We start from the raw sequence: 27,804 nt of genomic DNA, 5'->3' as shown, positions 1-27,804 counted from the left end.
CCACTTTGTTGGCCCCTTCATGTGACTGATCGCACCCTTTGGAGGAGCAATTCACTGAGGATTTTGGGAGATTTTCACAAGAGCTGTAGGTTAGAAAGTGGAAGGGTATAAGATATTCTGTGTGTGCCACTGAAGCCTGCGGTCTGTTTCTCTCCTGTGTGGGAAATAAATAAATAAGAGGCCCCATCTCGCCACCTGAATATGCCGTTGCCATGGAAACTGCAAAATCACAGAAAATGCCTTTCCCTTTTAAGATCAAACTTGTCTTTTTTTCAAAGATCTTCTGTCTCGGTGCTCATCATGGAAACTGTCAAAGAGATTCAAATCTGCATTTTTCTGGAATTCTTTTTTTTTTTAAATTTCTTTCACCTCCTTCACATCAATGGCTTGTTGACCCCTGTAGCAACACATGCGTGTTTTCAAAAAATCCCTGATAACCAGGCTGCATTGAGCAGCCTGGTTGGAATTCTCTATTTGACTTAAAACCCCCTAGTACCTGGTGCTGGTACCATTTATTTCTAATTATACATCACTAATTATACATCCTGAAAAATTCAATCCTACAATGTATGGGAAGTTTTGTAATTGAAAGATTTTTAGCAGCAGCTGCAGCTGTCATATTCCAAAACCATTGATGTGAGCCACCATCTTTTAAGAGAAGTGACATGCATTTCAGCCCTGGAAGAGTAGCAATTCAGCAGCATTGGGTTGACATCCACCAGTTGTGATATCCATAGATTCAAATTGCTTGGGTCACATATGATGTAATGTTAAAAATACTGAAGATCCTCCGTAATCTGCTCTGTTGTCATTCTTTATGGCAGTGGTCCCCGACCTTTTTTGCATCATGGACCAGTTTCAACCAGGACAATTTTTATGAGGACCCGTACGGATATAGATGTGTGCGTTCATTTCAGGCCTACCAAAAAACTGTCCAAACAGTATTTTGGTCCTTATCGCGATCAGTAGAGAGCTTCCTGGGCTTCACACAGCTGTTGTCATGGCAATTGTGAGTCAGGGAGCTGGTATTGTAGGTAATTAGGACCTTATATTTCTTCGTTGTTTTTGCAGCTATTATATAGACTGTAGCTGGGACCAGAGGCGCCCCAGTTTGGCACAGCCCGGGGTCGTTAGGGACCCCTGCTTTATGGCCACAGTGCATGAAGCTAGGGTGTAGAGCAGTTGCTGGATGTTTGAGGTGCCAATTTGTTAGGCAATCCTCTTTGAACCAAAACACCTCTGCTCTAGTTGGACACTGGGGTTCCCCCCAAACATCTTCACCTTCCAGTTAGTCTCTGCATAGCCTTGAGTTGGACACTCACAGAGTATTATTATTAGTGCCTTACATGCATTGACCACTTATGGGCAAGGACTTCCTGGGAGATGAAGAAGATTGGGATGCACCACAGCGCTGAGTTTATATAAACACCAATCAGATCTATAGATCAAGAGAGAGACCAATAAATATGTTTCTGTTGCTCTCACATCTATTAATTATATTAACACTGACACTTTATCTGCTCAGAGCACTACTTTACAGTCTTTCTATTGTAATTTGGACTCGAGTAGATCTAACTACACAGCCGAAGCATAAGCATAAATTATGTGTATATATATATATATATATATATATATATATATATATATATATATATATATATATATATATATATATATATATCTACACAAAAGCCATGAATATATTTTAAATTATATCTTTATAAGCGGTAAGTTCTGATGTCATTTCTGTCACATGACTCACTAAAACTTGTGTATTATAATAAATAAAGTACCCTCAGTTGCAAAATATGAGGATATTAGAAGTTACCTCGGAGTTCCATGACCTGTATACGGTCATGAAACTCCTCGGTAACTTATAATACCCTTATATTTTACAAGAAGGGGTACTTTATTCACTATATATATATATATATATATATATATATATATATATATATATATATATATATATACATATATATATATATATACATACATATATATATACATATATATATACATATATATATATATACATATATATATATACATATATATATATATACATACATATATATATATATACATATATATATATATATATATATACATACAGTCATATCAAAAAGTTTGGTAACCCCTCTCAACCTGCATAATAGAGTACTGCTTTTTTTTTGCTGAACAAAGATTTTTTGTGAAGCAGTATTCAGTTATATGAAATTAAATCAAATGTGAAAACTGGCTTTGCAAAAATTTGGGTAATTTTGAATGCATGTAACTGCTCAATACTGATTACTGGCAACACCAAATTGGTTGGATTAGTTAGTTAAGCCTTGAACTTCATAGGCAAGAGTGTCCAATCATGAGAAAAGTTATTTAAGGTGTCAAAAGCTGTGCTTCTGTTTGACCCTCCTCTGAAGAGTGACATCATGGGATCCTGAAAGCAACTCTGATCCTCAAAGCAAGATCTGAAAACAAAGATTGTTCAGTATCATGGTTTAGGGAAAAGCTACAAAAAGCTATCTCAGAGGTTTAAACTGACAGTTTCAACTGTAAGGAATTTAATCAGGAAATGGAAGGCCACAGGCACAGTTGCTGTTAAACTCAGGTCTGGCAGACCAAGAAAAATACAGGAGCGGCATATGCAGAGGATTGTGAATGGTTACAACCCACAGATCACCTCCAAAGTCCTGCAAGAACATCTTGCTGCAGATGTCTACATTGTTCTACAATTCAGCGTAATTTGCACAAAGAACATCTGTATGGCAGGGTGACGAGGAAGCCATTTCTCACGCCGCTAACAGAGTCGCTTGTTGTATGCAAAAGCTCATTTAGACAAGCCACAATCATTTTGAAACAAAGTGCTTTGGACGGATGAGACAAAAGTTGAATTATTTGGTCATAACAAAAAGCGCTTTGCATGGCGGAAGAAGAACATGCTGTGGGCTGTGTGGCTAGTTCAGGGACTGGGGCCCTTGTTAAAGTCGAGGTTCGGATAAATTTAACCCAATATCAACAAATTCTTCAGGATAATGTTGAAGCATCAGTAACAAAGTTGAAGTAACGCAGGATTTGGATATTCCAACAAGACAATGACCCTAAACACACCTCGAAATCTACAAAGGCATTTATGCAGATGGAGAAGTATAATATTCTGGAATAGCCACTGGTTATTAGAATACCAAAATTGAAACAAAGTAGCAGTGCACCCGCAAGTTAAATTATAACAATTGTAACAAACATATGTATCTATTGAGGAAATACACGGTGGAGTACATAATTGCTTATGCTTCCCTCCTGCAAACCTCCAGTTAACTAGTTCAGGTGCTGAAGTAGATAGTGAATTAAAACACAACTTTTATTAGTCTCACTTAAAAGATCACGCTACAAAGACACATCATTGGGGATCCTCCTCAATGAAGCTGGACCATGTCCATAAAAATACATACAACTTAAAAACACATAGGATGGATCAGTGGGGAAATAGTGCACTGATATCCAATCAGCCGCTATCACTACAAATATAGTCAGTAACGGGGTATATGTGAATTATACCCCTGCTCTTATCTGTATATATAAACAGGTAATGAGACACCCAGTGTAAACCGGCTTCTTCAGGGGCATAAGTGGATGGACTTATGCCCCTGAAGAAGCCGGTTTATCGGTGAAACGCGTTGGGTGGCATAGGTGGACAGTGGGGGACCAGCTCCCATCTGCTCCCTACGTAGCTAGGCAGAATCACTCTGGGTTACAAATGGAAGGGTGGTCTGGGAGGGCTGGCTAGACTTCTGACCATTTTTTGGAGCAAACACTTTTTGGCTACTAAAATATATAATTGCTCTGTGATTAGGAGGGAGTGCCATCTCTTTGTGGTGTTTTAGACCGAATCACCAATGACCAGAATTTACACTGGGTGTCTCATTACCTGTTTATATATACAGATAAGAGCAGGGGTATAATTCACATATACCCCATTACTGACTATATTTGTAGTGATAGCGGCTGATTGGATATCAGTGCACTATTTCCCCACTGATCCATCCTATGTGTTTTTAAGTTGTATGTATTTTTATGGACATGGTCCAGCTTCATTGAGGAGGATCCCCAATGATGTGTCTTTGTAGCGTGATCTTTTAAGTGAGACTAATAAAAGTTGTGTTTTAATTCACTATCTACTTCAGCACCTGAACTAGTTAACTGGAGGTTTGCAGGAGGGAAGCATAAGCAATTATGTACTCCACCGTGTATTTCCTCAATAGATACATATGTTTGTTACAATTCTGGAATAGCCGTTACAGTCCCCTGACTTGAATATCATGGAAAATCTATGGGATGATTTAAAGCAGGCTGTCCATGCTCAGCAGCCATCAAATTTAACTGAACTTGAGTCATTTTGTATGGACGAATAGTCAAAAATTCCGCCATCCAGAATCCAGGCTATAGGAGGCTGTTATATTTGTAAAAGGAGGCTCAACTAAGTATTGATGTAATTTACTGGTGCTAGAATAACCCAATGCTGGATTTTTACAGGCCAGCTAGTTTCTACATTATTCTCTCTGGAGTCTTGTATTTGGATGAATAACCATACAAACAAACATTAAAGTTTTTTTAAAGAGTTTTTCACATTTTAATTAACTTTTAGTGTTTGTAATTGTTTATTATTTTATTTATTTGAGTTTTTTTAACTAAGTTTTATTCAGCAGCTCCCTAGCTTTAAACTTCAGCAATCTGGTTGCTATGATCCCAATTACCCTAGCAACCATGCATTAATTTGAAAAAGAGGCTGGAATATAAGTAGGAGAGGTCCTGCATAGAAAGCTGAGTAATAAAAAGCGGCAATAACAATATATTTGTAGCCTTGCAGAGCAATTTTTTTGATGGGGTCAGTGGACCCCCGTTTGAAAGCTGGAAAGAGTCAGAAGAAGAAGGCAAATAATTGAAAAAAAAAACTATACAACAAAAAATAATGAAGACCAATTGAATTAGCCAATCTGTAACTTACTAAAAGTTGAATCAAAAGAGAACCACCCCTTTAAGAGAAATGGAATGCATGGTATTTGGGGTGATTTGGGGCATTGTGAAACTGCTTTCTGAGCTGACAGTGAACCTGTACCATGTACACTATAATTGCACTAGAATGTGCAAGACGTGTTTTGCATTTTCTGATGCCCCTAAGTGCCACCATTATATATGATACATCAATATAATAACTCCTTTCAGCTTTGTAATGTTCTATTCATTCCTATTGCTTGATCCCCATGCAGGGAACCCTCCTATTTCTCTTGCACTGGTACAAAGGATTTAATGGCTCCTTTTTAGCGAATGGAATCAATGACAAGTCTGAAATATTAGACGCTAATTCCTCTTTAGACTTCATGCCAGTGTTTGTTGACAGAGAAGGGTGTAAGCGAGACGATTGCCCACAGTGTTTACCGGAATGTTTGTGAGGGCCATTATTACATCTTTAGCTTGCTCAAGCTGGGAAGTGACACCATTGATATTCTCAGGCAAGTATTTAAAAGAACATTTTGTGACAGCAGAGAGAGGGGAATGTAAATAAGCCTGAGCCGATGAGCTCATGAGATGTTCAAAGAGTTGGCAAATTGAAGCATATTAGGCGTGCGCCCTGTCGCCAATCCCCAGCTAATTGGAATCATGCTTCAGAATATGATACAAATGGTTCCGTGCTCGCCTGGATTTCACATGGAACGTCATGACAATATTCTGCCTGTGTTTTATTTTATAATGCATTCCCTCTAGTTCCTACTAGTAAGCAAACCCAGACTGGCAATCTGTGAATGCTGGGAAATGCCAGAGTGGCTGCTGTAAAATGCCATAGGGGCTGCTTTTTAAAAGCGATATAGACAATTGGGCTGTTTGGAATTTGTGCACTTGAAATGTCAGGGCCTATTTTGAATCTCCGTCCAGACCTGCTAGTAAGGACACCCCAATATTAGTTGCGGCTATCATTACACCTTTCGTGAAGGGGTTTAATTTCCAAGGGACCCTTCATAGTAGTCGTAAAGATAAACAAGGGCCAGAAAATGAACAGCTATTAGAGGAGGAGATTGCAGGAGATGGAGCGTCACTTTTCTTTCACAATATTGTGACTGCTTTGTTTCTCCCTTGGACTTGTGCTCCTTTAGGGACAAAATGCATTGGATCAGGGAGCACCGCTCCACCATCTTACTTAGCTTTCCCAGGTGTCTGTCTTCTTATTCAGACTTGTGCATGTGCTGAAGGGTAAGATTTCCCTTTTGATTATTGGGTAAAGTGGGATAGTATCCAGAATCCCTGGCTGTGAGGCAGGGCCAGACTGGGAATCTGTGGGTTCTGGCAAATGCCAGAGGGGCTGCTATAAAGTCCTATAGAAAGTCAGTATTTAGTGGGCTGCTGGGGGCTGTTTGGGCCTCTGTTAGGGCTGTTTGGGCCTCTGTGTGGGCTGATTGGGCCTCTGTGTACCTGAAATTGCCAGGGCCTATTTTAATTCTCAGTACGGACCTACTGTGAGGAAAACTGAGTGCCGTGTGTTGATGTAAGGTGGATATTACCTAGAATCCCTGTGTATGAGCTAAAGGAGGCTAGAAGCACTCGTGCCTGTTGCATAAGAGCACTGATAACTCTCATTGCATTTGCTGTGAAACAGGTAGGTACTAGGATGGCTCTTAACATATGACCAAGGGCTAGCACCATTTGCACACCAGCCATCCTTGCTTAGTGCTTGACAATCTCTGCAGGACTCCCTTAAAGGCTGTTCCTTCTCCTTTCAGGCATGCCCACATCCAGCACCAACCATTCAAGCTATCACATGCCATTAATTCTGGGGAAAATAGTGAGTCAAATTAGAAACAGAGGAAGGTCTGCAAGATCTTATTTTAGCTGTCATTAAACCAACTTCACCTCTCGAGCAAGGGATTTAATGGCATATCCTTGCCCAGTGATCTGGCTTCTTTAAAGTCTCTGACATCTGTCGCCCTTTGAACTACCATTAAAAAATATTATCCCCCCTTTCCATTCTTTTATGCCCATTTTTTTAATTACAGTGCTGCTTTCAAGTCAGGAACATGTTTGCTTAAAACGATGCTGTCCTTTCCTTTCAGCCACCCAACCGCGGTTTGGATACATTGATGCAAAAAAGGGGAAAAAAAAATCAAAGCAAGGACTTTAAAGAAAAAAGGTTTGATGGTCCGAGGCTCAAAACCACATGATGTTTTATGATGAAAAGGAATTAATCCCTCTCAGACATCAGCCTAGCAGTACAAAGTGCCTCGTACTCGTACATACAGTATCACTGAGTGGGGGGATGGGGGGGCTATATTTAAACATATATAACTATATTTTCCCAGCAACTCCGCTCTTCTCAGGACTTGCAGATGCAGCATTAGCCAAAATTCCAAGAGCCTTTTGCTGCCATCCTTCTGAAGCTTGTCAATTCAGACCAAGGGTCCAACAAATCCTCTTTAGTGTGCTGGTTATTTATATGCACAGGGCCCCCCAATCCATAAAATATACTCTGCAGCTTAGTAGCACATATATGGGGTGATGGCTAGAGTTGGTAGGTGGTCCTCACTTTATATCGGCCAGTTTGTACATACCCTATTAGCTAGTACATACCCAGGTAAATCAGGCTTTGATCCTATATGTCTGATCCTCCACTAAAAAGATTTATCAAAATGTCTAAATGGATACTCTATGAATCATTTGGAAACATTAACAGCTTTGGTCAGGTTAGAAAAAAATTTGCGTTCTATGTATCCCTTATATAGAGCCACCCTGTGAGTATTAAATCCAGCCCCAAAATAGATGGGTGCACTAGAAGAACCATTTCACCTTTCTTCTGAAGCCAAGCACAGCTGTGAGAACCAAACAGAACTCTAGGTGAAACCTACCTCTGGAAAGGTACTTTATAGTTCCCTCATTGCCTCCCTGGCCCCTTGAGAACTGTGCTGTAGAACTGAACCCAGAGACCTTACCAAGGATCTAAAAAGTCGTATTACTGTCCCTATATGTCATCTATAAAGTGGTATTACTGGTTCTCTCTTTTACTTTAACCCCTTGCAATCTAGTCTGTAGAACTAAACTCAGAGCTCTAGGTGAAACTTTACAAGGTATCTATAAAGTAGTATCATGGCAGGTGGGTGTGGTGCAGTAGCCCCAGAGAACTCAATTTCACACTGTTAGCAATGGTCAGACAGTGGAGTTAGACTAGGGTAGCAGGGACCCACAAAAGAAAACCTTAGGCCCACTCACCAACCTATTCTTTATTCTCATACCCTATTCTCTACCATCTATATACTTGTATATATCCTTCACTCCTATACTCTTCTATATTCTTATACAGAAATGCAGAATAGGCATATTATAGGCTTACAAAGGCAAATGGTTGGGTTTGGATGAAGACCATGACACCGCTCGATCCACCAGGACTTTTCTGAGTACCCTAGTTAACCAGTCTGACATGTTCAGGTGGAAACTTAAAAATCATTGAAAATGTTTCATGAGAAGTTGCTACAACTAATATTTATTTCATGAGGCAAGAGATTATTACACCCCCACCCCATTGTGCAGAACGAGTAGAACTAGCACTGAAGTTACTTGTTTGCCATGGCAGATTATCTCGGAGCTGGAGGGTCAAGTGCACCACCTGAAAGAAGAACTAATCCAGGTGAACTCCCAACGTAAGCAGCAGTTGGTGGAACTGGGGCTCCTGCGTGATGAGGAGAAGCAGAAAGCATCTCAGGAACATCAGATGGTGATTGGCAAGCTAAAGGCAGAAATGGAGACCATGAGACTGGACCTACAGAGGGCTCATGCTTCCCAAATGGAGGAGGCAATGGAAAAGGTAAGGACCAACAGCCACTTGTTCATAAAAGATCTCTCAATCTCCTTTGCTTTGGAATTCTCTCTTCATTGTTATTTGAGTCTGCTGACAATTCTGCCATTACACTGTTTTTGGTACCAAAATGGGTAACAAGATTTTTGTCATTCTCTCTGAGTTGAAACCTCTGTTTGCTGCCAAACGCAGAGAGTAATATATTCACGTGGTCCACATAGATCTCCATTTTGGGGTGCGTAGACCTGCCTCAATTCAGAAAAGTCCAGGCAGGGTGTAGTTGTACAAAGAACAGGGTGGTATTCATCGGTGTTTTACACTTTTTAGACAAAGCCGTAATAAAACATAACCAATTAGCTCTGCAACAGACAGACCGTGTTACTTATGGCTGGCATAGCCCCTAACAGACCGATTTACTACATTATTATCAGGTTTCTCCCATTTAAACCCAATTTCGCCAAAACGGCTCACAGGGACATCGCCAATTTACTAAAAGGCGTAAAGGTCAATTCACTGCCGAAAGAGCTCAATGCTGACAAAGTTATGCACCCTTTCGCCAGGCGAATTTTCACTCAGTTTCATCAATGTTTCCGCTACTTTACCCTTTTTGCCAGAATTATACCTGGCGAATTGATAAGATGAAGCTACATCCTCAACAATCTTATGTCAGTGACATCAAAACCTGTATGCCTGTCAGGAGCGCTCAGCAGCGGCCAAAATGGAGGTTTTGTAAATGCTTGACGCTATAACACTGTGCATTGTCAAAATAAAAGACGCCCAGGGCAACAGTTCTTTGCCCAATTATTTTTAGTTTTCAATCCTGGTGTACCTGGGTGTTATTATACTGCTCTATTTGTTTAAACTCTGGACTATTGACCCTTGCTTGTCCCTGTTGTCCTTGCTGCCTGCCTTGTGGACTTTTTGCCTATTTCTCACTACACTTCTTGTTGACCCCTTCTGGATACTGCGAACTTGGACTTCTGTTCTAGCTTCCTCCTTGGTCCTAACTACTCCTGTTGGGAGCCGCTAGGCCCCCGTGACAATGCCAAAGTCATAAAAAAAGACAACACTGGCGTTTTTTTCATATTTTAATGTGGCATTATGTTTAAAAGTTGTAACTTTTAACTTCGCCAGCATTCGTCTGGCGAGACGGAACTTATACATTTTGATAAATAAGTGTATGGGATGTGAATTAAAGGGGTGGTTCACCTTTAAGGTAACTTTTAGTGTGTTCTAAGATGGCCATTTCTAAGCAAGTTTTCAGTTGGTCTTCATTATTTATTTTTTATAGTTCTATAGTTATTTGCCTTTTTCGTCTCATTCTTTGCAGCTTCAAATGGGCGTTGCTGACCCCTTCTAATGCTCTGTAAGGCTACAAATGTATTGTTATTGCTATTTTTTTTATTACTCATCTGTCTATTCAAGCCTCTCCCATTCATATTTCCATTTCTTATTCATATCAATGCATGGTTGCTAGGGTAATATGGACCTTAGCAATCAGACGGCTTAAATTGCTAACTGGAGAGCTGGATAAAAAGCTAAATAACTCAAAACCTTAAAGGGGTAGTTCACCTTTGAGATAACTATTAGTATGATGTGATATTCTGAGATATTCTGATTCTTTTATTCAGCAGCTCTTCAATTTGCATCTTAACCAAAATGGTAACTAGGGTCCAAATAACCCTAGCAACCATATATTGATTTGAATAAGAGAATGGAATATGAATAGGAGAGGGCATGAATAGAAGGATCAGTAATAAAAAGTAACAATACATTTGTAGCTTTACAGACCATTTGTTTTTTAGAAGGTAGTCAGCGAAGCCCATTTGAAAGCTGCAAAGAGTCAGAAGAAAAAGACAAATAAATATAAAACTCTAAAAAAATATAATGAAAACCAATTGAAAAGTTGCTAGAATTGGCAGTTCTATAACATAATAAAAGTCTGATGAAGTTGCACGAAGTGTGATATTGCATTACGAGGCTAAAATCGCCGTTTCGTAAATTTGCCCCTATTTATTGACCTGCCCCATTGTGGAGAGCAGCAAGGAGAAAATAGGATATATTTGGTGCAATTCCTCCCCTAGTTGCTGTGAAATTCCCAACACAATTGTTATGTGCTATAGGTAGGCCATCTTTAGATTCTCACCTGAACTGTTCTTCAGTTGCTGCAATCCCAGACAATTAACTGCACAGATCAGGCCTTCTCCTGATACCCCCATTCCATCCAGACGCAAAGCCTAACCTTACATCCCAGACTATTCCCTGAACAGACTGATTTACTACTCATTCATTTCAACCAATCTCCTCTACTGGCCAACCTTCTAGTGTGCTGGCCAAATATCAATGATTTGATGCAGTCTTTGTCCCAATATGATTTATGGACAGATATCTATCAGATAGGTCATCTGACATGGCTCTTAAGGTGGCCATACACAGAGAGATCCGCTTGTTTGGCGATGTCGCCAAACGAGCGGATCTCTCTCCGATATGCCCACCTTGAGGTGGACAATATAGGGCTGATCCGATCATGGGCCCTAGGGCCCAATGATCAGATCCTAACGAATGGGAACGGGCGTTCGGATCGGGGGACCGCATCAATGACCAGAGCGGCCACGATCCGATGGGATTTTTAGTCCCATCCGATCGAGATCTGGCCGACTTTGGTCCTGCTGCCCTCCAGCCCAACAGGGGTTAAGACAGCTTCAGTAAGGGATATGTGTGATAAAGTGAATGCCATGAGAGGGTCTAACTGCTCTGAGTGGTGTCGTGCCAAGGACACATCAAGGATAAGATCATGTTCCTCCATGCAATAATATCTCAGGGAGCAATTACTAAACAATTGAATGTCTTTGAATCTTAAAATAAACCATAGCAAGGGCAATTCTGAACCTCCAGCAGGCCTTTTTGCCCAAAGCATTCCACTGGAGGGGAAGAGCAGACTAGTACTAGTACCCAGCGCGCCAAACAATGGCCATTTCTATATCTTTCCACACTGGTATCTCAACCCCCAAAACTTGCCCTAACATTTTGCCACCCTAGGAGAATTATGTTTTTAAGTCCATTTTGTTTGTACTGACCAAACATTTGTATTTGCTACTTACATTTTGGGGTGTCTATACACCACTCAGTTGGGAAACTCTATTCATATTGGGCATCAAAATTCTGGCATTCATTTGGGCCCAGGGCAATAAGTTGCTGTAAAGTAGTGCACATTTGCTCTCGATAAGTGTTTCTGAGCCATTTTACCATGTTAGTGTGTTAATATGCCTTTAATAAGGGTGTGTGTATGATGTTGGCTCATGGCGTGAGAATTAAAGACATTAAGAGATGATCCCCAAACTGATTTAGTGAATTCCAAGAGTTGCCAGATGTGTGTTGGATGCCAGAGTATCCAGAGTTCTTGTTCTTCTTTCCTTTTAATACTTTTAGGGAAGGTTATTGTCAATCTGACTCTAAAGCCAGTGAAACTCCCTGGAGAATCAAACCTAGGTTCCCAGCAATAAATAAGGCAGTGTTCTATATAAGCCCTATGTATACAGCTCAGTCCATTTGCCTGTCCTGCTGCCCAGAACCATAGTTCCCCCTCTCATTTACACCTGCCGACTTGCGTAAATGTGCCAGCTGCAGCTCCTGTGCAGAGATACAGCAAATCCCATGATTTTGGCTCACAGATTATACACTGCAAGAATCAGGGGGTTGGGGGGAGACGATCGAAGGTTTTACTCTCAGAAAATCAGATTTAGGAAAAAAGAGTCTGCCTTCTAATACACATTCTCCATTCTGGAGTCTTTTGTACATTCCCTTCATCAGAATTTGCGGGGCCCTGTACAACAACATTTTCTGGGCTCGCCTACAAGAAATAAAAAACATGGCCCCCCTACAAGTTAACCAGTACAAGAAAAAAAAACCCTTGGTGGCCACCCCCCCCCCCCAAGTTAAAAAAAAAAACATTTGTGTCCAGGGCCCCCCGATCTAAAAACAAAAAAACATCAGAGGCCAGGGCCCCCCAAGAAAAAATTAATAAAAATTAGTGCCCAAAGGTTAAAAAGAAAATCCAGGAAACACAGCACGGCCAGGCCCGCCCATACAGGTATAGAATCCTATTTGGATTTGGTATCATGGCCTAATATTTTGCTGTTTTACCCCTGTTCTGTGCAGCTTCAGGGCTGAGTTTTAGTGATTGAGGCTTGGCACGGGGGTAAGTCAAGTTACACAAGGGCAAGTAAATCATTGTTCTTTTTCTTTTCCCTTTCTATTTGTTTAATGACACTGGTTTAGAATTAAAGGAAAAGTAACAGTAACATGATTTGGGTCCACAGACTGATGCACCTCTTCTTTTTTTAAAAAAACTAGTTACTTTTACCTATTTTAGCAGGATGTTTCATTCTATTATTCTATTCCCCACCTTTAAAAAGCATGGAGACCCAATCTCGAGTCCCGACCCATCGGTTACGAGGTACTGCTTTAGTGGAAATATTTAGCGGTTAAAATGATCTTTCTTTGGGCTAAAACATGTCTAGTTTTAATGAATGTAGGGTTATATAGTAATGCAGTTTGTACGCCACCAGGAAAAGTTATCAGGGTTCTGTCCCACTCCAGTCTCTCTCTCTCTTTCCAACCATGAGGCTGCCTGATATGCTGCTTCATTCATTGACGGCCTTTTTAAAGAGGTGGGTTGGTCAAAACTTGGCACTCATTTGTTTATCTCTCTTTCCTGTAGCATCGATTCTGTCCAGTCCTGTTAGAATCAAAGCTTATTTATAGTGACAGCACTGCTGCTTAGAGAAGTGTGTGATTGGTTTAACAAGGGGACTAAACATGGGGCATTTAAAATGCAAAGGGGGCAACAGTGGGAATAACCAGACCTGGTGCAAGTGAGCTATTAGGGATGGTGAGGAGGGTGCAGCTTATATGATACATTGCTGTATGTTCCCTTGAAGCCAGAGAAGTGATTGGTGTTTATCTGATCCTCCAACCCATATGTTCCCCCTCGGCTCATTCCTTCTAAGCCAGATGAAGTCATTCTGATAAAGCCTCTCTCCTTCCCTTCTGTCCACACGGGGCTTTGTTTTCCCTTCTAATTGGCAGCAGAGACCATTTCGCTCCCTCTCCCCCCCCCTCCTTTCATGTAATGAATAGTTGTAAGGAGATCAAAGAGCAGCCGTCCTGCTTTTCTGGCTGCCAGAGAGAGGGCGTTGGAATTGGCTGGCAGCCCGGTGACTCCGGCATGCAGATGAGGTGCCAAACACAGAGGTCACTAGCAAAGTGTCTCTGCCTGTTCTTCATCCCACTAATCTTTCCCTCTCTCTCTTCTATGCAGGCCAACAGCAGATTCAAGCACATTGAGAAGGAGTACAGCGACAAGCTGGCCAAATCCATGCAGGTATGGGAGAGAACGCTGGGGTAACTGTACACACCCCTGCACCACATCATGGCTGTCCAGAACTCGAGTGTAATTCCTCTGTGCCCTCCCAGGAATGGAGTCGCCATCACCAATTTATTCATCCCCAATATATCATCCCACCCAACATCTCACCATAGAGCCTACTCCCATATACAGTACCTACGTTCCAAATCACCACCATTATCTTAACCCCATAGATATCTATCAATGGGCCTAAGTACTCCTAGTCTAGAAGGATTATAACGGTCAATATGTGACCAGATTTTATCCCCGATATGCGTCAGGCAGGGCCATCAGTGGGCCCCATACACTGGTCAGTAAATTGCAAACTTGGTCTAGAGCGGGGGCCCCCAACCTTTTTTTTTTTTTTTTTACCTATGAGCCACATTCAAATATAAAAAGAGTTGAAGAACAACACATGCATGAGAAATGTTCCTGGGGATGCAAATAAGGGTTTTGTTTGGTTATGTTGTAGTTACGGTGGCAGCCTACAGGTTTGGCAGTAAACCTGGTTTTTCTGTACCAAAACTTGCCTCTTAAGTTCAAAAATAAGCACCTGCTTTGAGGCCACTGGGAGCAGCATGTTTCTCACAAGCCACTGGTTGGGGATCATTGGTCTAAAGGAACTAACTATTAGATAATTCCTCATATGGCATCTGCGGGCAGCTTGTATCCCCACTATCTTAACTATATCTGAAAGGCCCTATGAACACCTTTCCCTTTGTTTCAACCAGAACAGTCCTATTTTAGCCCTCCTATTTCATCAGAACCGAGTTGCAAGTCTATGGCAGGGAAAAGGGGAACAGACCACTGTATCTTAGATATTTGGTGTGCACTGATCAGAAAGGTGAGTGAGGAAAGATACAGCCCACTGGCAGTGAATTGGTTGTATTAAAATTGCCTGGTCTGATGCAATTAAGCATTGGGGGGGGGTCATGTCATGTAGTGGAACAGCTGTCAGCCCCATACTTATCTGACACCGACACGGGGCTGCGCTTCAAGCAAATTATCTCTCTGAACTTCATACAAAATAAACAATTAGCTGTTTTTCTAGAAGTTCATGGCGAGAGCTGCTCCCGACCCTCCATATTTGCAAATTTGCCCACTTAGAGCTTCAGCCAACTGGGGGTTTTATGGAACTTGTGGTCCCAACCCCACTCATGGCACAGTCATAGCTAGAGTGGATCCTGCTGGTGTGGACCTCTTACATACCACTGGTAAGTGTGGTTTCAGCCAGGTGTGGAGATGAGTAGGAGGGTGTCATTTAAACCGGATGTTAATAGGTGCGGGTGGTTGTACTTTAAGCAAGGTGTTACTAGGGCAAGTGGTTATGGTTTGAGGCAGGTGTGAGAAGGAGTTGGGTCACTTAATACAGTCACTTTATCCATCTGAATTCTGGGCAAATTACAATAGGGAATCTTATCAGAGTTTCAGCAGTTGCTTTACTGTATATGACAAGTGTTCAACTATGCCACGTGTGTTATGCCATGTATTGCAAGCGTTGTCTTGAATTACCAGAAATGACTCATTTATTTTTATACAAGGCATCCAGCTAAAAATTTGGCTAGTAACATGATACACATTCACACTGCAATAGGTACAAGGCTTTTGGCACAGCAGTGAATAAGAGAGAATAGCAAAATAAGAGAATAACAAAATTATAGCACCTTGAACTGGTTAGCAGTCAGCTCATCTCTGGTTGCTGTTTTCCCTAGTAATAAGCTCACACCGCAATAGCTACAAGGGTTCTGGCACAGTTACTGGGTCAGGATTGTGACTGCAATTAGGGTTGCCACCTTTTCCTGAAAAAAAAATACCAGCCTTCCTATATATGTATATTTTTTCCCTATTAATAACATTGTGATAAACCATCATTTTTACCGGCCAGATGGCAACCCTAACTGCAATAGGTAAGAGGGTTCTGGCACAGTGACAAGGTCAGGATTGGGACTTCAATGGGTACTTGGCTTCCAGAACAGGGACTGGTTCAAGATTATGACTACAATAGCTATAAGGGGTCCGACTAGGGTTTCCACCTGGCCAGTATTTTACTGTCCTGGCCGGTAAAAATGATGGTTGATCCCAATGCTATTAATAGGAAAAAAAGATAAATATATGAAGGCCAGTATTTTTTTCCAGAAAAGGTGGCAACCCTAGGTCCGGCACAGTGATTGGGTCAGGTTTGTAACTGCATTGGGTGCATGACTGATGAGTCAGGATTGGAACTGAAATATATATAGGGTTGTTGTACAGTGACTGCATCAGGATTGGGACTGCAATAGGTACAAGGTTTTCGGCACAGTGGCCAGGTCAGATTTGGGAATAACTAAATCATAGCACTTTAAACTGTTTAGTGTAAGTGGAGTCAGTTCACACACACACGAGCTCTGGTTGCTGTTTCCCTAGTAATAAGCTCTCTGTGGAATCTGTTTTCCACAACAAAGCACATAAAATAGGAACATTCCTTTTCCTCGGCACTCAATTTTTCTTTTTTTGGCTTTGACCCATCTCAGTTCCCTGCGTTCCAGAGCTCTTGTTTGTATCCCAGGATGCTGCTGTCCTGCCAGCTGGAAGAATTAGCCATGGCCTTTCTAAGTCGGCCCATATGGTCTTTTGGTTACCCTAGGATTGCGTAGGCCGGCAGCACTGCAATATGTCCAACTCCTATCTAATCTTTGCTCAAAGAGAATTCTAAATGTTCCTTTGAAAAGAAGAAATAGGGCCTGATGGCTTCATTACACATCACAGCTGGATGGTTCTCATTTGGCTTTGACTGGCTTAAGTCTTTGAGGTCTTAGTAATGCTCTGATCACCACCAGGACTTGCCCAATACTCTTGTGATACCTTCAAGGCCTCTCAGTAAATAGAACTGGTGATCTATAGGTTACTCTTTACATACAATGAAAATGACGTGAGTATATCCCTCCTCCGTTCATGTTCCTTATTGGCTGATAAGCCTGCCCTGAGCATTTTGCCACAATTCTTATACCCAGTGCCTGGATTGCCCTGCATAGATCCAATAACTCAGATTAGGAAAGAATCACACTTGTTCAAATGCTCTCCAGCTTTTTGCACCCACGTAGGTATGACAGACTTAGCTGACACATCACCATCACCCCCCCCCCCAACTCACTGTCAATGTCACAGGGTCATTTAGTGGGATTTGGATAGGAAGAGTATGTAAAGTTGTTGTACTGTGTTAGCCAGTAAAAATGTTACAGGGCAACACTTTTGAAATAAAAAATAAAGTGGTATAAAGGTGATACCTTTATTGGCTAGCTAATTTAATCATTGCAAGCTTTCAGAACATTTTAGTTCCTTTTTCAAGGTAATCGGCTTGAAAAAGGAACTAAAATGTTCTGAATGCTTGCTATGATTATATTAGTTAGGCAATAAAGGTATTACCTTTATACCACTATTTTTTATTTCAAAACAATAGGAAGAGTAAAATCTGGAAGTGACTGCTGTAATATTGGTGTGCCATCTCAAGTTATTGTGCTGATGCTGTGCTTTCATTAAAAAAACAACAATGGAACTGCTTTCTGATAAGCTGTTGCTTCTCCTACTCAGTGTAACTGGAGGAGTCACAGTGGTACTTGGACTTTTACTGCTGAATGCAATTTTTATATCTACCAGGGAGCTGTTATAGTGTATGGTTACCTTCCCTTTGTTCTGTTGATAGGCTGCTGGGAAGGGGGAGGAGTGAAGGAAGAGTGGCCATATCACTCCAACTTGCAGTGCAGCAGTGAAGAGTCACTGAAGTTGCATGACTGATGGGACCTGGGAAACTAACAATTTGTCTAGCCCCAAGTTAGATTTCAAAATTGAATATAAAAAAAATCTGTTTGCTCTTTTGAAAAATGGATTTCAATGCAGGATTCTGATGGAGGAGTGCTATTAAAGAGGTTATTTGTGTTAACTTTCAGTATGATATAGAGAGTGATATTCTGAGACAGTTTCCAATGTTTTATTATTTGTGGTTTTTGAGTTATTTAGCTTTTTATTCAGCAGCTCTCCAGTTTGCAATTCCAAGAGTCCAAATTACCATAGCAACCATACACTGATTTGAATGGTTTGAGAGGGCCTGAATAGAAGCACGAGTAATAAAATGTAGCAACAATAAATGCGTAGCCTTACAGCATTTGTTTTTTGGATGGGGTCAGTGGCCCCCATTTGAAAGCTGGAAAGAGTCAGGAGAAGAAGGCAAATCATTTAAAAACTATAAATAATGAAGACCAATTTAAAAGTTGCTAAGAACTGGCCATTCTATAACATATCAAAAGTTAAAAAAAAACACGTGAAAGAATCCCTTTAAGGATTTGGTTTGAGTAAAGGCCCAGTAAAGGTGAACTATACCCAAAAGCAGTTTATTACGTAATGAAAAGAAAATATTCTAAGCAACGTTCCTACAAATATTAATTAACCTGTTCTTTCTCTTTAGATATCAGTTTAACTACAGGTCCGCTAATCAGCTTCTGCTACATTGTTTCAAGAGTCAAAACCAGTAGTGCAGAAAATAGAGAAAGGTCATTTTAAGTAGCTTAGAATTATCCAAGAAGAGAAGGATATTTGGCTGTGGGAGATTGACCCCAGTTTAAATAGTGAAACCCCATTATTGTCCAGCTGAAGGGAAGGTTATTAACAGAAACAAACAAGCTGATTGGCAGAACCTTTAACCAGTGTTCTTGTCCATAGATGGTGAATGAGCTCCAGTTGTCCATCTCATCGGGCCGAGAGGAGAACAACCGGCAGCAATTCATTATGGATCGGAGGTTACAGGAGGCAACTCAGAGGCACGAGGAAGAGAAGAGGCAGCTGATTAAAGACAACAAGAAAGCTATAAAGGTATTACTTCTTATGCATGACAACTCTGGGGCCTGCCATCTTCCAGCATCACTAGAGTGTCACTTCTATTTATTATTACCATATATTTCTACACTGCAAGGGAAATGAGCAAATCCTACAAGTCAATGAAGGGCTTCATTACAAGGAAATGTGAACAAGAAGCCTTGCCTGAATGCTTGATTGTGGAGTATTAAGGGTCAATGTGTAATGTGTCCGTAAGAGAGAGAGATTCCCAGTAGAACCAGGACTGTCTCAAAGAAGTTGGAAGTTGCCAACTCAACTAAACTACTTCAGTGGCTCTGAGGAAAGAGCACCCCCTTCTGTTCAATGAATCAGTTGTGCCTAAAAAGCAAGCTGTGCAAGGGACCATGCTCATTAGTTTGAAGAGACTATGAAAGAAGTATGAACCTAACTCAACAGTTTATCACAAATAATTTTTGTGCACGCTAGCTATTGTATTGGTTTAACCCCAAAAACACCATTGTTTTTAGTGCCTCTAAAATAAAGGAACCCAGTTGAGGTCTTTGGCCTGTTCATTGAGCCATCACAGTTTCTACTGAGGGTTAGTGTGCCAAGCAATGAGTTTTGCTTGCCCAAGACCTGCCACGAACCACCAGAATTGTGCTGTAGTAGGGCTTCAGTAGACTAATGAAACACAACGGCAAGTCTTGGGAAATCAAACATAATATTTATGGCTGGAAGAGTCTCCTTCTCCCATACTTGATGAGTACCATAGCAGCATTGACTTGATTGGTTTGCAGTATTGGAGCACCCACCACCCAACCATGTATGTTGATTGAGGGCTTTGTGAATGCCACGTGTGAATAACAAGCTGATTTTCTTGCGGCGAGAAATCTCCCAGTCAAGTTGTCTTTCCCACACACACACATGCATCTCATCCAACTTACAGACCCCGGACCCCACAAGGGGTCTTAATAAATTTTGTATTTTTGTCTCTGCAGGAAATGACAAATTGCTCTTTGTAGAAAGCAAAAATAAAGTCCTCCCCAGGCCTTTATAGTGCGTCATGTCTTTTGGAGTGGAGCAGTCTCCCTCCTTGTTCTTCTCTCCACTGTCGTTGCGGGTTCTGGTGCAACCAGAAGAATGAAGTGGTGTAAGGGAAATGCTTTCCCAAGATGCTTAGATCTGCTTTCCTTACATTGCTTAGTAAAGGACACTTGTCTCTGTATAATGCATCCGCTCTCCTAACACAGGCATAGCCAATTACCTGGGGCTGCATTTTACAACCCCTCTGAGACATTTACCAGGAGTTGAGCTTTACAGCCCCTGTGAGACAAGTAGGATTTGCTTATGTCACCACACAGCCTAAATGCCCCCACACTGGAGCCAGATCATCCTTTGACGTCTTTTGGGGAGGCTCTTAATAAACTGCTGCATATTCAGCTCTCAGGAGCTATTTATAGCTCCCCAAACCAACGTCTGCATTTAGGCCAGATCATGTTTTGCCTTTAAGTCAAGTTTCCCAAACCCCCAGATGGTTTTCATTGTGAAATTCAGGGATCATTTTTTTTTATTATACCATATTGGGCGTTTGTCTGTTCCTGGACCAGTTTGGTGTGGTCAGAATATAAATAGCTGTATTATTCAATCCCTGTTATCCTCTATTGTTTGCTTATGTTCTTATTAATGTTCTATTTATGTACGAGACATTTCCTTGCTAGTGTCCAAATGCTGTAGTGATCTCATCATAAAGGGCCATAAAGTAGAAGAGGTTTGGCACAGGCTTGGATGGGATGTGTTAGGGTGATGGCACATGTAAAGATTAGTTGTCCGTGGTAAATCTGCCTATATCACAGGCAACTAAACTCCTTCAAATGCTTTCCCACTTGCAATGTTGCCAGTGGGGAAAAAAAGATGCCTGAAGGTGCTTTGTGAGGAAACTTTGAGCTCCATTTTCCCACCCGTTCAAGGTGACGTTGAAAAATACCTGCCTGCCACAAATGCACACCTCAATCCTAACCCACCCTGTTCCAACTCAGAAGTGGAATTGGCATGTTTAGATCTCTTATATAGCAGTGCCCAACCTGCCCATATCGGCTATCACCAGGGGGAGGGCTGCATGGGCACAGGCATATAATAGATCACGGTGGTTGAGATGGTCATGTTTTCCAAGTAAATGCTGGTGGTTCACTAATATTGACTGAAGGGAAACTCAAATACACTTTGCGTAAACAGACTTTGGTGTTTGTATTTAATTGGACTGGCGCTATCCGTCATTCCAGGCAATCATTGAGCTAAGTGAGTCCAGAGAGTTGCAGCCACTTCCCTGTGTCGGTAATGGGAGAATCTGCCTGTGAAGCTTTTTGTAACCTGATCTCACCGCTGGGGCCATAGACCGCCCCTAAACTGCTTCCATATCGCTTCATGTTTCTTGAAATGAACCTGACATTATGAACCTTGAGTAAAGCTTATAGCCGCAGCAGCCCTGCCCCCTTATTTCTGTTTGCTATATCAGCACACGCCGCTGGCCAGAAAATCACATTTATTATAACCATCATTCACCATGTGGAGGAGAATTTGCCTCCGTTTAGTTAGCATTAGATTGACTGGACACCATTGATCATGATTGTCTGCAAATGAATTGAGGTTTGAAACCTGTATTAACAGATGGAATGATGGGGCAGGAATCCCAGCACCTAGCAAAGCATGCAGTCACACACCAGCTAGTCACTCACCTGCCGTCACCATCTTGCACCTACTGACGCAGTAGTAAAGCATAGTGACAGTAGGACAAGATGGAAACATTAGGTCCTCCTTGCCATATAGTTACCATCTTGCTTTTCTGTCTCCATCTTGCATTACTGCTGCAATCATACTCTGCTGTTTCCATCTAACCCTAGTGCAGCCATACTGTCCTACAGTTTCCATCTTACCTTATTGCTGGCATCCTATTGTGCTATATTGTATTCATCTTACTATACTGTCACAAGCTCTACTGTCTCCATCATGTCTTACTGCTGCCATCCTGTCCTGCTTTACCTTTGATCATGTACAGATACTTCACTGTGAGCCCCCATTATTTACAGAGAGCCAAGGCCATTCACCCCCTGTTTATTGCATGTTATTTATTCAACTCTGGCATTGTAACACCTGTCATATATGTTTAGAGGAGTACATACTGTAGGATTGATTAAGCCATGATGCTGAGCTTGAGTGACCCACCAGTAAATACTATGTCCGTGGCTTCCTCCTCACCAGTACCTAGGGCTGAGCTGTTGGGGTTGTCACTGCAGCTGCTGATCCCCTTCATTCTCATGACAGTTTGGTCTGTTTCCTCCTCAGGAGGAAGTATCCTATCATTCCTAGCAGCAGCTGGCAAATGGTTTTACCTTCTGTGCTACAGTTACATCACCCAAAGCCACATTCCTGTGTTACTGGATCCTCCCAGGGAATCTTACACTCAGTTTCACATCCCACTTCTTTCTCTTCACACACTGTCTGATAAATCAATCTTTCGATTGTCAATAAATGGGGGAATTCTGTCTCTAGTGGCACTTTACCCATTCTCTAAGCCTTTCTACGGCCGGCCGGGCGCTTCCACATTATCATTTATTGATGAATATGCTGGCCAGATGGACTGGTCTGACTCTGAAAGTGCCTCTCACATTCCAAAGACTCTGTCAGAGCAGAGTTCTTCCTACGCTCTCAGTCTTCCCTGTGTTTGCCGTTACTGCCAACAAGAGATTAAATGTACAAAAGCAAAGGGCCAAGTATCTGCCTCTCAGCTCTTTTTTTTAGTCTTACTTTTGAAAGATTGTGATTTCTTTTGAATTTTAACCTTTTCACTCTAAGAGTGACTTGAAACTGGCCAGGTGTCCTGCTTGGCACCTGAAATTGCCTTATGTATCCACCCTAAAAGAATTCCCTATATAATTCCCTACTTAATTGCCCTATCTAAATAACATTCTTAGGTAAAAGCATTGCAGGAGCCCATCAGAGATACTAATATATAATAGTCTGGCCAAAAGCGATGTACAGCAGACTATATGTTACTAGCTAACACAGCACTAAAGTTTCCTATGTTCTGGTTTTCACTGTCAGTGACACATGCCCCTGTCACTGGAGCACAGCACAATATGCAGGTTATCGTTGAGTTTGGGGATTGAAACTGTAGCACAGATGTCCCAGGTATGGCAGCACAGTGTGACTAGTAGTGCCTGAATGCTGTTGGATTGGCCAGAGAGACACACAAATCTCCTCTCTTCTCTATTTATCTGCCATATTTAAATTTTCCTCTGTTTCCTCCCCCCATATCTCAGTTTTTCTCCCCTCATAAATATCTCACTATCCTCTGTATCTACTACCTGCAGTATCTGCCCCACCATAGCTTGTACTCCTTTCAGACCAATTTGTCACTTTACCCACCATCTCCATGATATCTTTGTTGCTCCTCTATATCCTGATTTCTCCTTGTTCTGTTTCAGATCCTTTTTTATTGCCCCCCATGTTCCAAATGCCTTCTTCCTCCCACCTGTTACTCTAGCCCCCATCCCCTGCTTTCGTCTCCCTTTTATCTTTCCATCTCCCACTGAATGTACAGTTGTTCTGTATTTTATTTGCCCTGTCCATGACGGCCTCCCCATTCTTGGGCCCAGATTTCCATGTGATGGATCTGTACACCTGGAGACTTATAGGCAGTTGTTATCCGGCCATAAAAGATTAAACCCAGGCTTGTGTTGCGCACAGATGTGCTACTGCTAAATAACTGTGTGTGATTTACTTCCTAGTCACATCCTAATATGCCTACAAGATGCAAGCTCTCTGCCTTGTGCTAAATTCTCTCACTTCAAAGCCTGAGCGTTCCCAGTAATCTTCCCTATCCTATTGGCTTCCTTTCTTTGGAGGCTAATTCTCTTTCTGCCGCCGTGTTAAAAGGAATTCACCGTTTGATAAACATTTTCCTGCAAAGCTCCCAACTCTCTCTGCCTTTCCAGTATAATCTGATTTCCTCTCCAGCTTGCACCGTTTGTTTCCTTTTCATTGGGGAGGGAATTATCGGTTACTGGTTTATACTTTATATTGGCTTATCTCTCCATCCGCATTTTGCATAGGTCTTGTGTCCTTTATTACAAAATTAGACCATCCTTATTTTAGCAGTTGCATTTGATATAAATAGTGTGCCCTAGGAGAGAGTAGAAGCGCATAATATAAAAGAACATTCCATTTGGTGGATCAGTGTCAAAATGAAGATAGCTTTTGAATTAGAAACCAAATGTTGTCCCACCTCTGTCAGAAATACTTAGTCTGTGCTGCCACGGGATTTCTTCTCTACTTTAAATGACATCTAAAGTAATGTCTAAATTAATGTGACATTGACTTTGTCAGAACTCAGCAGAGGAAGCCATACTCTCCTGAAACACTGCAGAGCAGAAAGAATACTCTGCATGGACAAGAGTCAGATCTGCAATAGACTGACTATCTGCATTTTTATGGCAAGAAGCAAATTCTGTGGTTAGTTTAGGAGAGAAATTTATATAATCCAAATATGTGAAGTGTTGGGTAACCAGGTCATTAGATTGGAAGCGCAGGACAAAACTAGAATGATATATTATAGGGTAATGACTGGTATGTAGTTGAGCAGTGTTGGGTTGGTATTAAGTGTGGGTCATGAGTCTGACTCAGTGTTTGTGAGCCTCGAATAAAACCCTTAATCCTCCTCAGCACCCCAGTCTCTCCTCTGTACCTTCTCTTTTATGTTGTTATACCACTAATTAGTCTGGAATCAGATTTCAGACTGTTCCACACTGCTGGCAAAAGAAGGGAATATTTGTCTAATAAAATCTATAAAACTAGTAAAACCGTACATGATCCAAGATTCAGTTCATTCAGAGCCAATTCATAAAGCGCTGGAGAGCCAGGATGGGCCAAGTTCTGTGTGAGGGAAGCTTGTGTAGAGTTCTGGTTGCACATGTAGCTCTGCTTGGTTGGATCTTGATACCTAAGACTCCAACACTGTAGCTTTCAAAGGTTCCTCTAATGTTGGAGAGCCAGAGCCAATAATCTCTCTGCTCTGTCCTAAGCAACGGCAGCGGCACAGGAGATGCCTCTTTAATTCTGATTTACTGGACCTACACATGATCTGTGCCCTTATGGATCCACTTCCCTCTATCCACCTTGAGACACCTACCATTTTATAATGATCAACAACAGAGCAGTTAAAAGTGGCCACAAATCAGTAAGAACATTTGGTGGCATATTTCCCTTGTGGAGGGGAAAGGGTTAAAGCCGAGAGTTGCTACACTGTTCTTGTAAGGTATAACAGGGCTTATTAGCCCTCTGGTAAATCTATCTCGGAGATACATTCATGCTGCTTTCTACTCACATCTGTTTGGGGAAGAAAGGCACTATAGCTTATTTGTTTTTGTTAATATGAAGCTCACTTCCGCCTCTCCCCTCTCTGAGTCCAGAGCTGCCCCTCACATGGACCCCGCACTCCAACTTCAAAGCCAAATGTTGAGATATATATGGTGTTGTGCAAGCGCTCATCCAGGGGGAATATTCCCATTAGGAGGGATTCTTACCATATGGAGCCCACCAACACATGGATTCGTTTAAAAACAGAAGATACAGTTCTCTCATAACCAAAAGGAGACCCAAGTGGGAAGGAGGCTTTCATGGAAGTATTGATACTTTGGAATTGGGGTAAGGGAAACAGTAAGTCATATCTGGTCCCGACCCCATTAGTACTTTTCAAAATGCCATTCAACTTAGATATCTGTTTGCACACTTAATAAATTCAGTTAGGTTTGTCCAGTCTGTGTTTATCTGTATTTATACATATGGGTAGGAGCTGCCATATTTTTTCCCTTAGACAGTACAGTATGATGATATAGCTTATTGTGTGTTCGGAAAATTCCTTCTCTATATATTTTGATTTATACATAGGGAAGGAAAGGCCTGTTTGTGCCTCACACATCAAAGGCAACATCATCCTGTAACATTTCCCAGAGGACCGGCACCTGGCAGCCTCATCTGCTTTATATGAGCTGGTCACTTCTCTCTGGAGGGGCTGAATTTATGATTCACACAGATTAGGCACGTTCTTGGGGCATTACATTTAGTTTCTGGCACTGTTGTAATTCTGCAGGAGAAAATCTCTATAGATGGGATATCATTCCATAACAGTTAATAGCACAGTATCTTCCCTGAACTACTACCCCTAGTTTGCATAGACGACACAAGCATATACTGACATAGTCAGCCCCTTAATTTGACTCCCACCATCCATTTATTTCTAGCCTGTGACTAATTGGGCTGCTTTGCTCTACATTTGGGCATTATGCACAGAACATTCCTTCTCTGTATATTTGTATTGATTCATATGGGTGGGAGGCGCCACATTGTTTCTCGTAAACAGTCCAGTATGAGGGTAAAGATTGTTGTGCCAGCTAACAGTTTTTTGGTTGAAGTGCTTGGTTTGGCTTTGGTATCATTTTCATGCACAAGATTAAAAGCATCATTAATGTAGGATAATTACTGAGCTTAAAGATTAAAGGGGAACTATCGCAAAAATTTTAATTTAATATAAGCTTCATCATGCTTAATTAAGAAACTTTCTAAATACAATCAATTAAAAATTGTGCATCGTTTTTGAAATATTCAAATTTATCTTCAATATCTCTATCTCAACATCTGTTTCTCTTCATTCTGTCTTCATGCAGCAGTTGGGTGTCAGATAATCAATGACATTTAGAGCCAATATATCCTTTCCTAGCAGATAAATTAGAGCTCACTCAAATAACTGATTCCAGTACAAAAAAAAAATCTAACAAAATAACTGCCTTTTGCACAAATTCTGCATGTAGAGAGACCTGATGTCTGGTAATTTGAATAGAGTGAGCTCTAATACATCTGCTAGGAAAGGGAGCCCCCCTATAAGATATATTGGATCTACAGTAACTGTCAATGATTATCTGACACCCAACTGCTGCATGAAGAGAGAAAGAAGAGAAACATATGCTGAGAGAGGAATAGTGAAGATGAACTTGATTATATCAGAATATTTGATTGTATTTAGAAAGTTTCTTATTTCAGTATGATGAAGCTTATATTCAATTTTCATTTTCGCGATAGTTCCCACTCTTATTATTTTACTGTAGTGACTGTCTGTTCTGCTGCCCATCAGCACGGCTCTTATCTGTGAATTCATCTGTGAATACCTGGCATCAAACATCTTGAGGTGTTGATCCTGATATGGCCCTTAAAGCTGACCTTAGACTATCGTACAAAAATAAGGCTCATACGATTTTCGTGCGGTATAGGGTTGAGGTTTGCGCGGTCACTCAAATCTGTATGATAAAAGCTGCACTGCTGGTTTTTGTGGATCCACCTGTCCACTGTGTTCAAATATAAGTTTTTTTTAAAAGGTAGAGTGCGCTATCGATTGCTGATAGATTAATTCCCAGGGACCTGTATAGGGAGACAATATATAGAGTAGTATGCCCAGAAGAGAACCTTTACAGATTTTCTATGGAACTACTCACAGATTTGGTGTTTTGAATGAACGTATATCGTCTCCGATGTGTTCCTGCAATACAGAGGCTTCAAATGGTGTTATATCGTAAGGGCTGCCGGTATCACCCTGCGAGATGTTTTCCACTTACCGGATCGTGGTGAGAAGGGGACTTAGAGTGTAGCGTGTGTTCCTCAAGGTGCCCTGTCGTCCAGGGTTGCGCTTCCTTGTTGGCGAACAAAAAGTATT

The 27,804-nt window shown here is 41.4% G+C and overlaps 1 protein-coding gene across 4 annotated transcripts in view; it reads left to right on the top strand.

The window, feature by feature from the left end:
• LOC108701206 (centrosomal protein of 112 kDa-like) overlaps window positions 1-27,804 on the top strand; it is a 125,716-nt gene that overhangs the window by 85,204 nt on the left and 12,708 nt on the right. For all 4 annotated transcript variants that reach the window (XM_018235520.2, XM_041576925.1, XM_018235517.2 and 1 more), the window contains 3 exons: window positions 8,612-8,842; window positions 14,154-14,216; window positions 18,933-19,082. In XM_018235520.2, coding sequence (XP_018091009.1) covers window positions 8,612-8,842; window positions 14,154-14,216; window positions 18,933-19,082 — 444 coding nt within the window. The remainder of the gene's footprint in view (window positions 1-8,611; window positions 8,843-14,153; window positions 14,217-18,932; window positions 19,083-27,804) is intronic.

This window comes from Xenopus laevis, chromosome 9_10L (assembly GCF_017654675.1).
Source record: "Xenopus laevis strain J_2021 chromosome 9_10L, Xenopus_laevis_v10.1, whole genome shotgun sequence".
Classification (NCBI taxonomy): Eukaryota; Metazoa; Chordata; class Amphibia; order Anura; family Pipidae; genus Xenopus; species Xenopus laevis.
The sequence above is the reverse complement of the archived record's forward strand: the minus strand, read 5'-3'. Positions and strand labels throughout refer to the sequence as shown.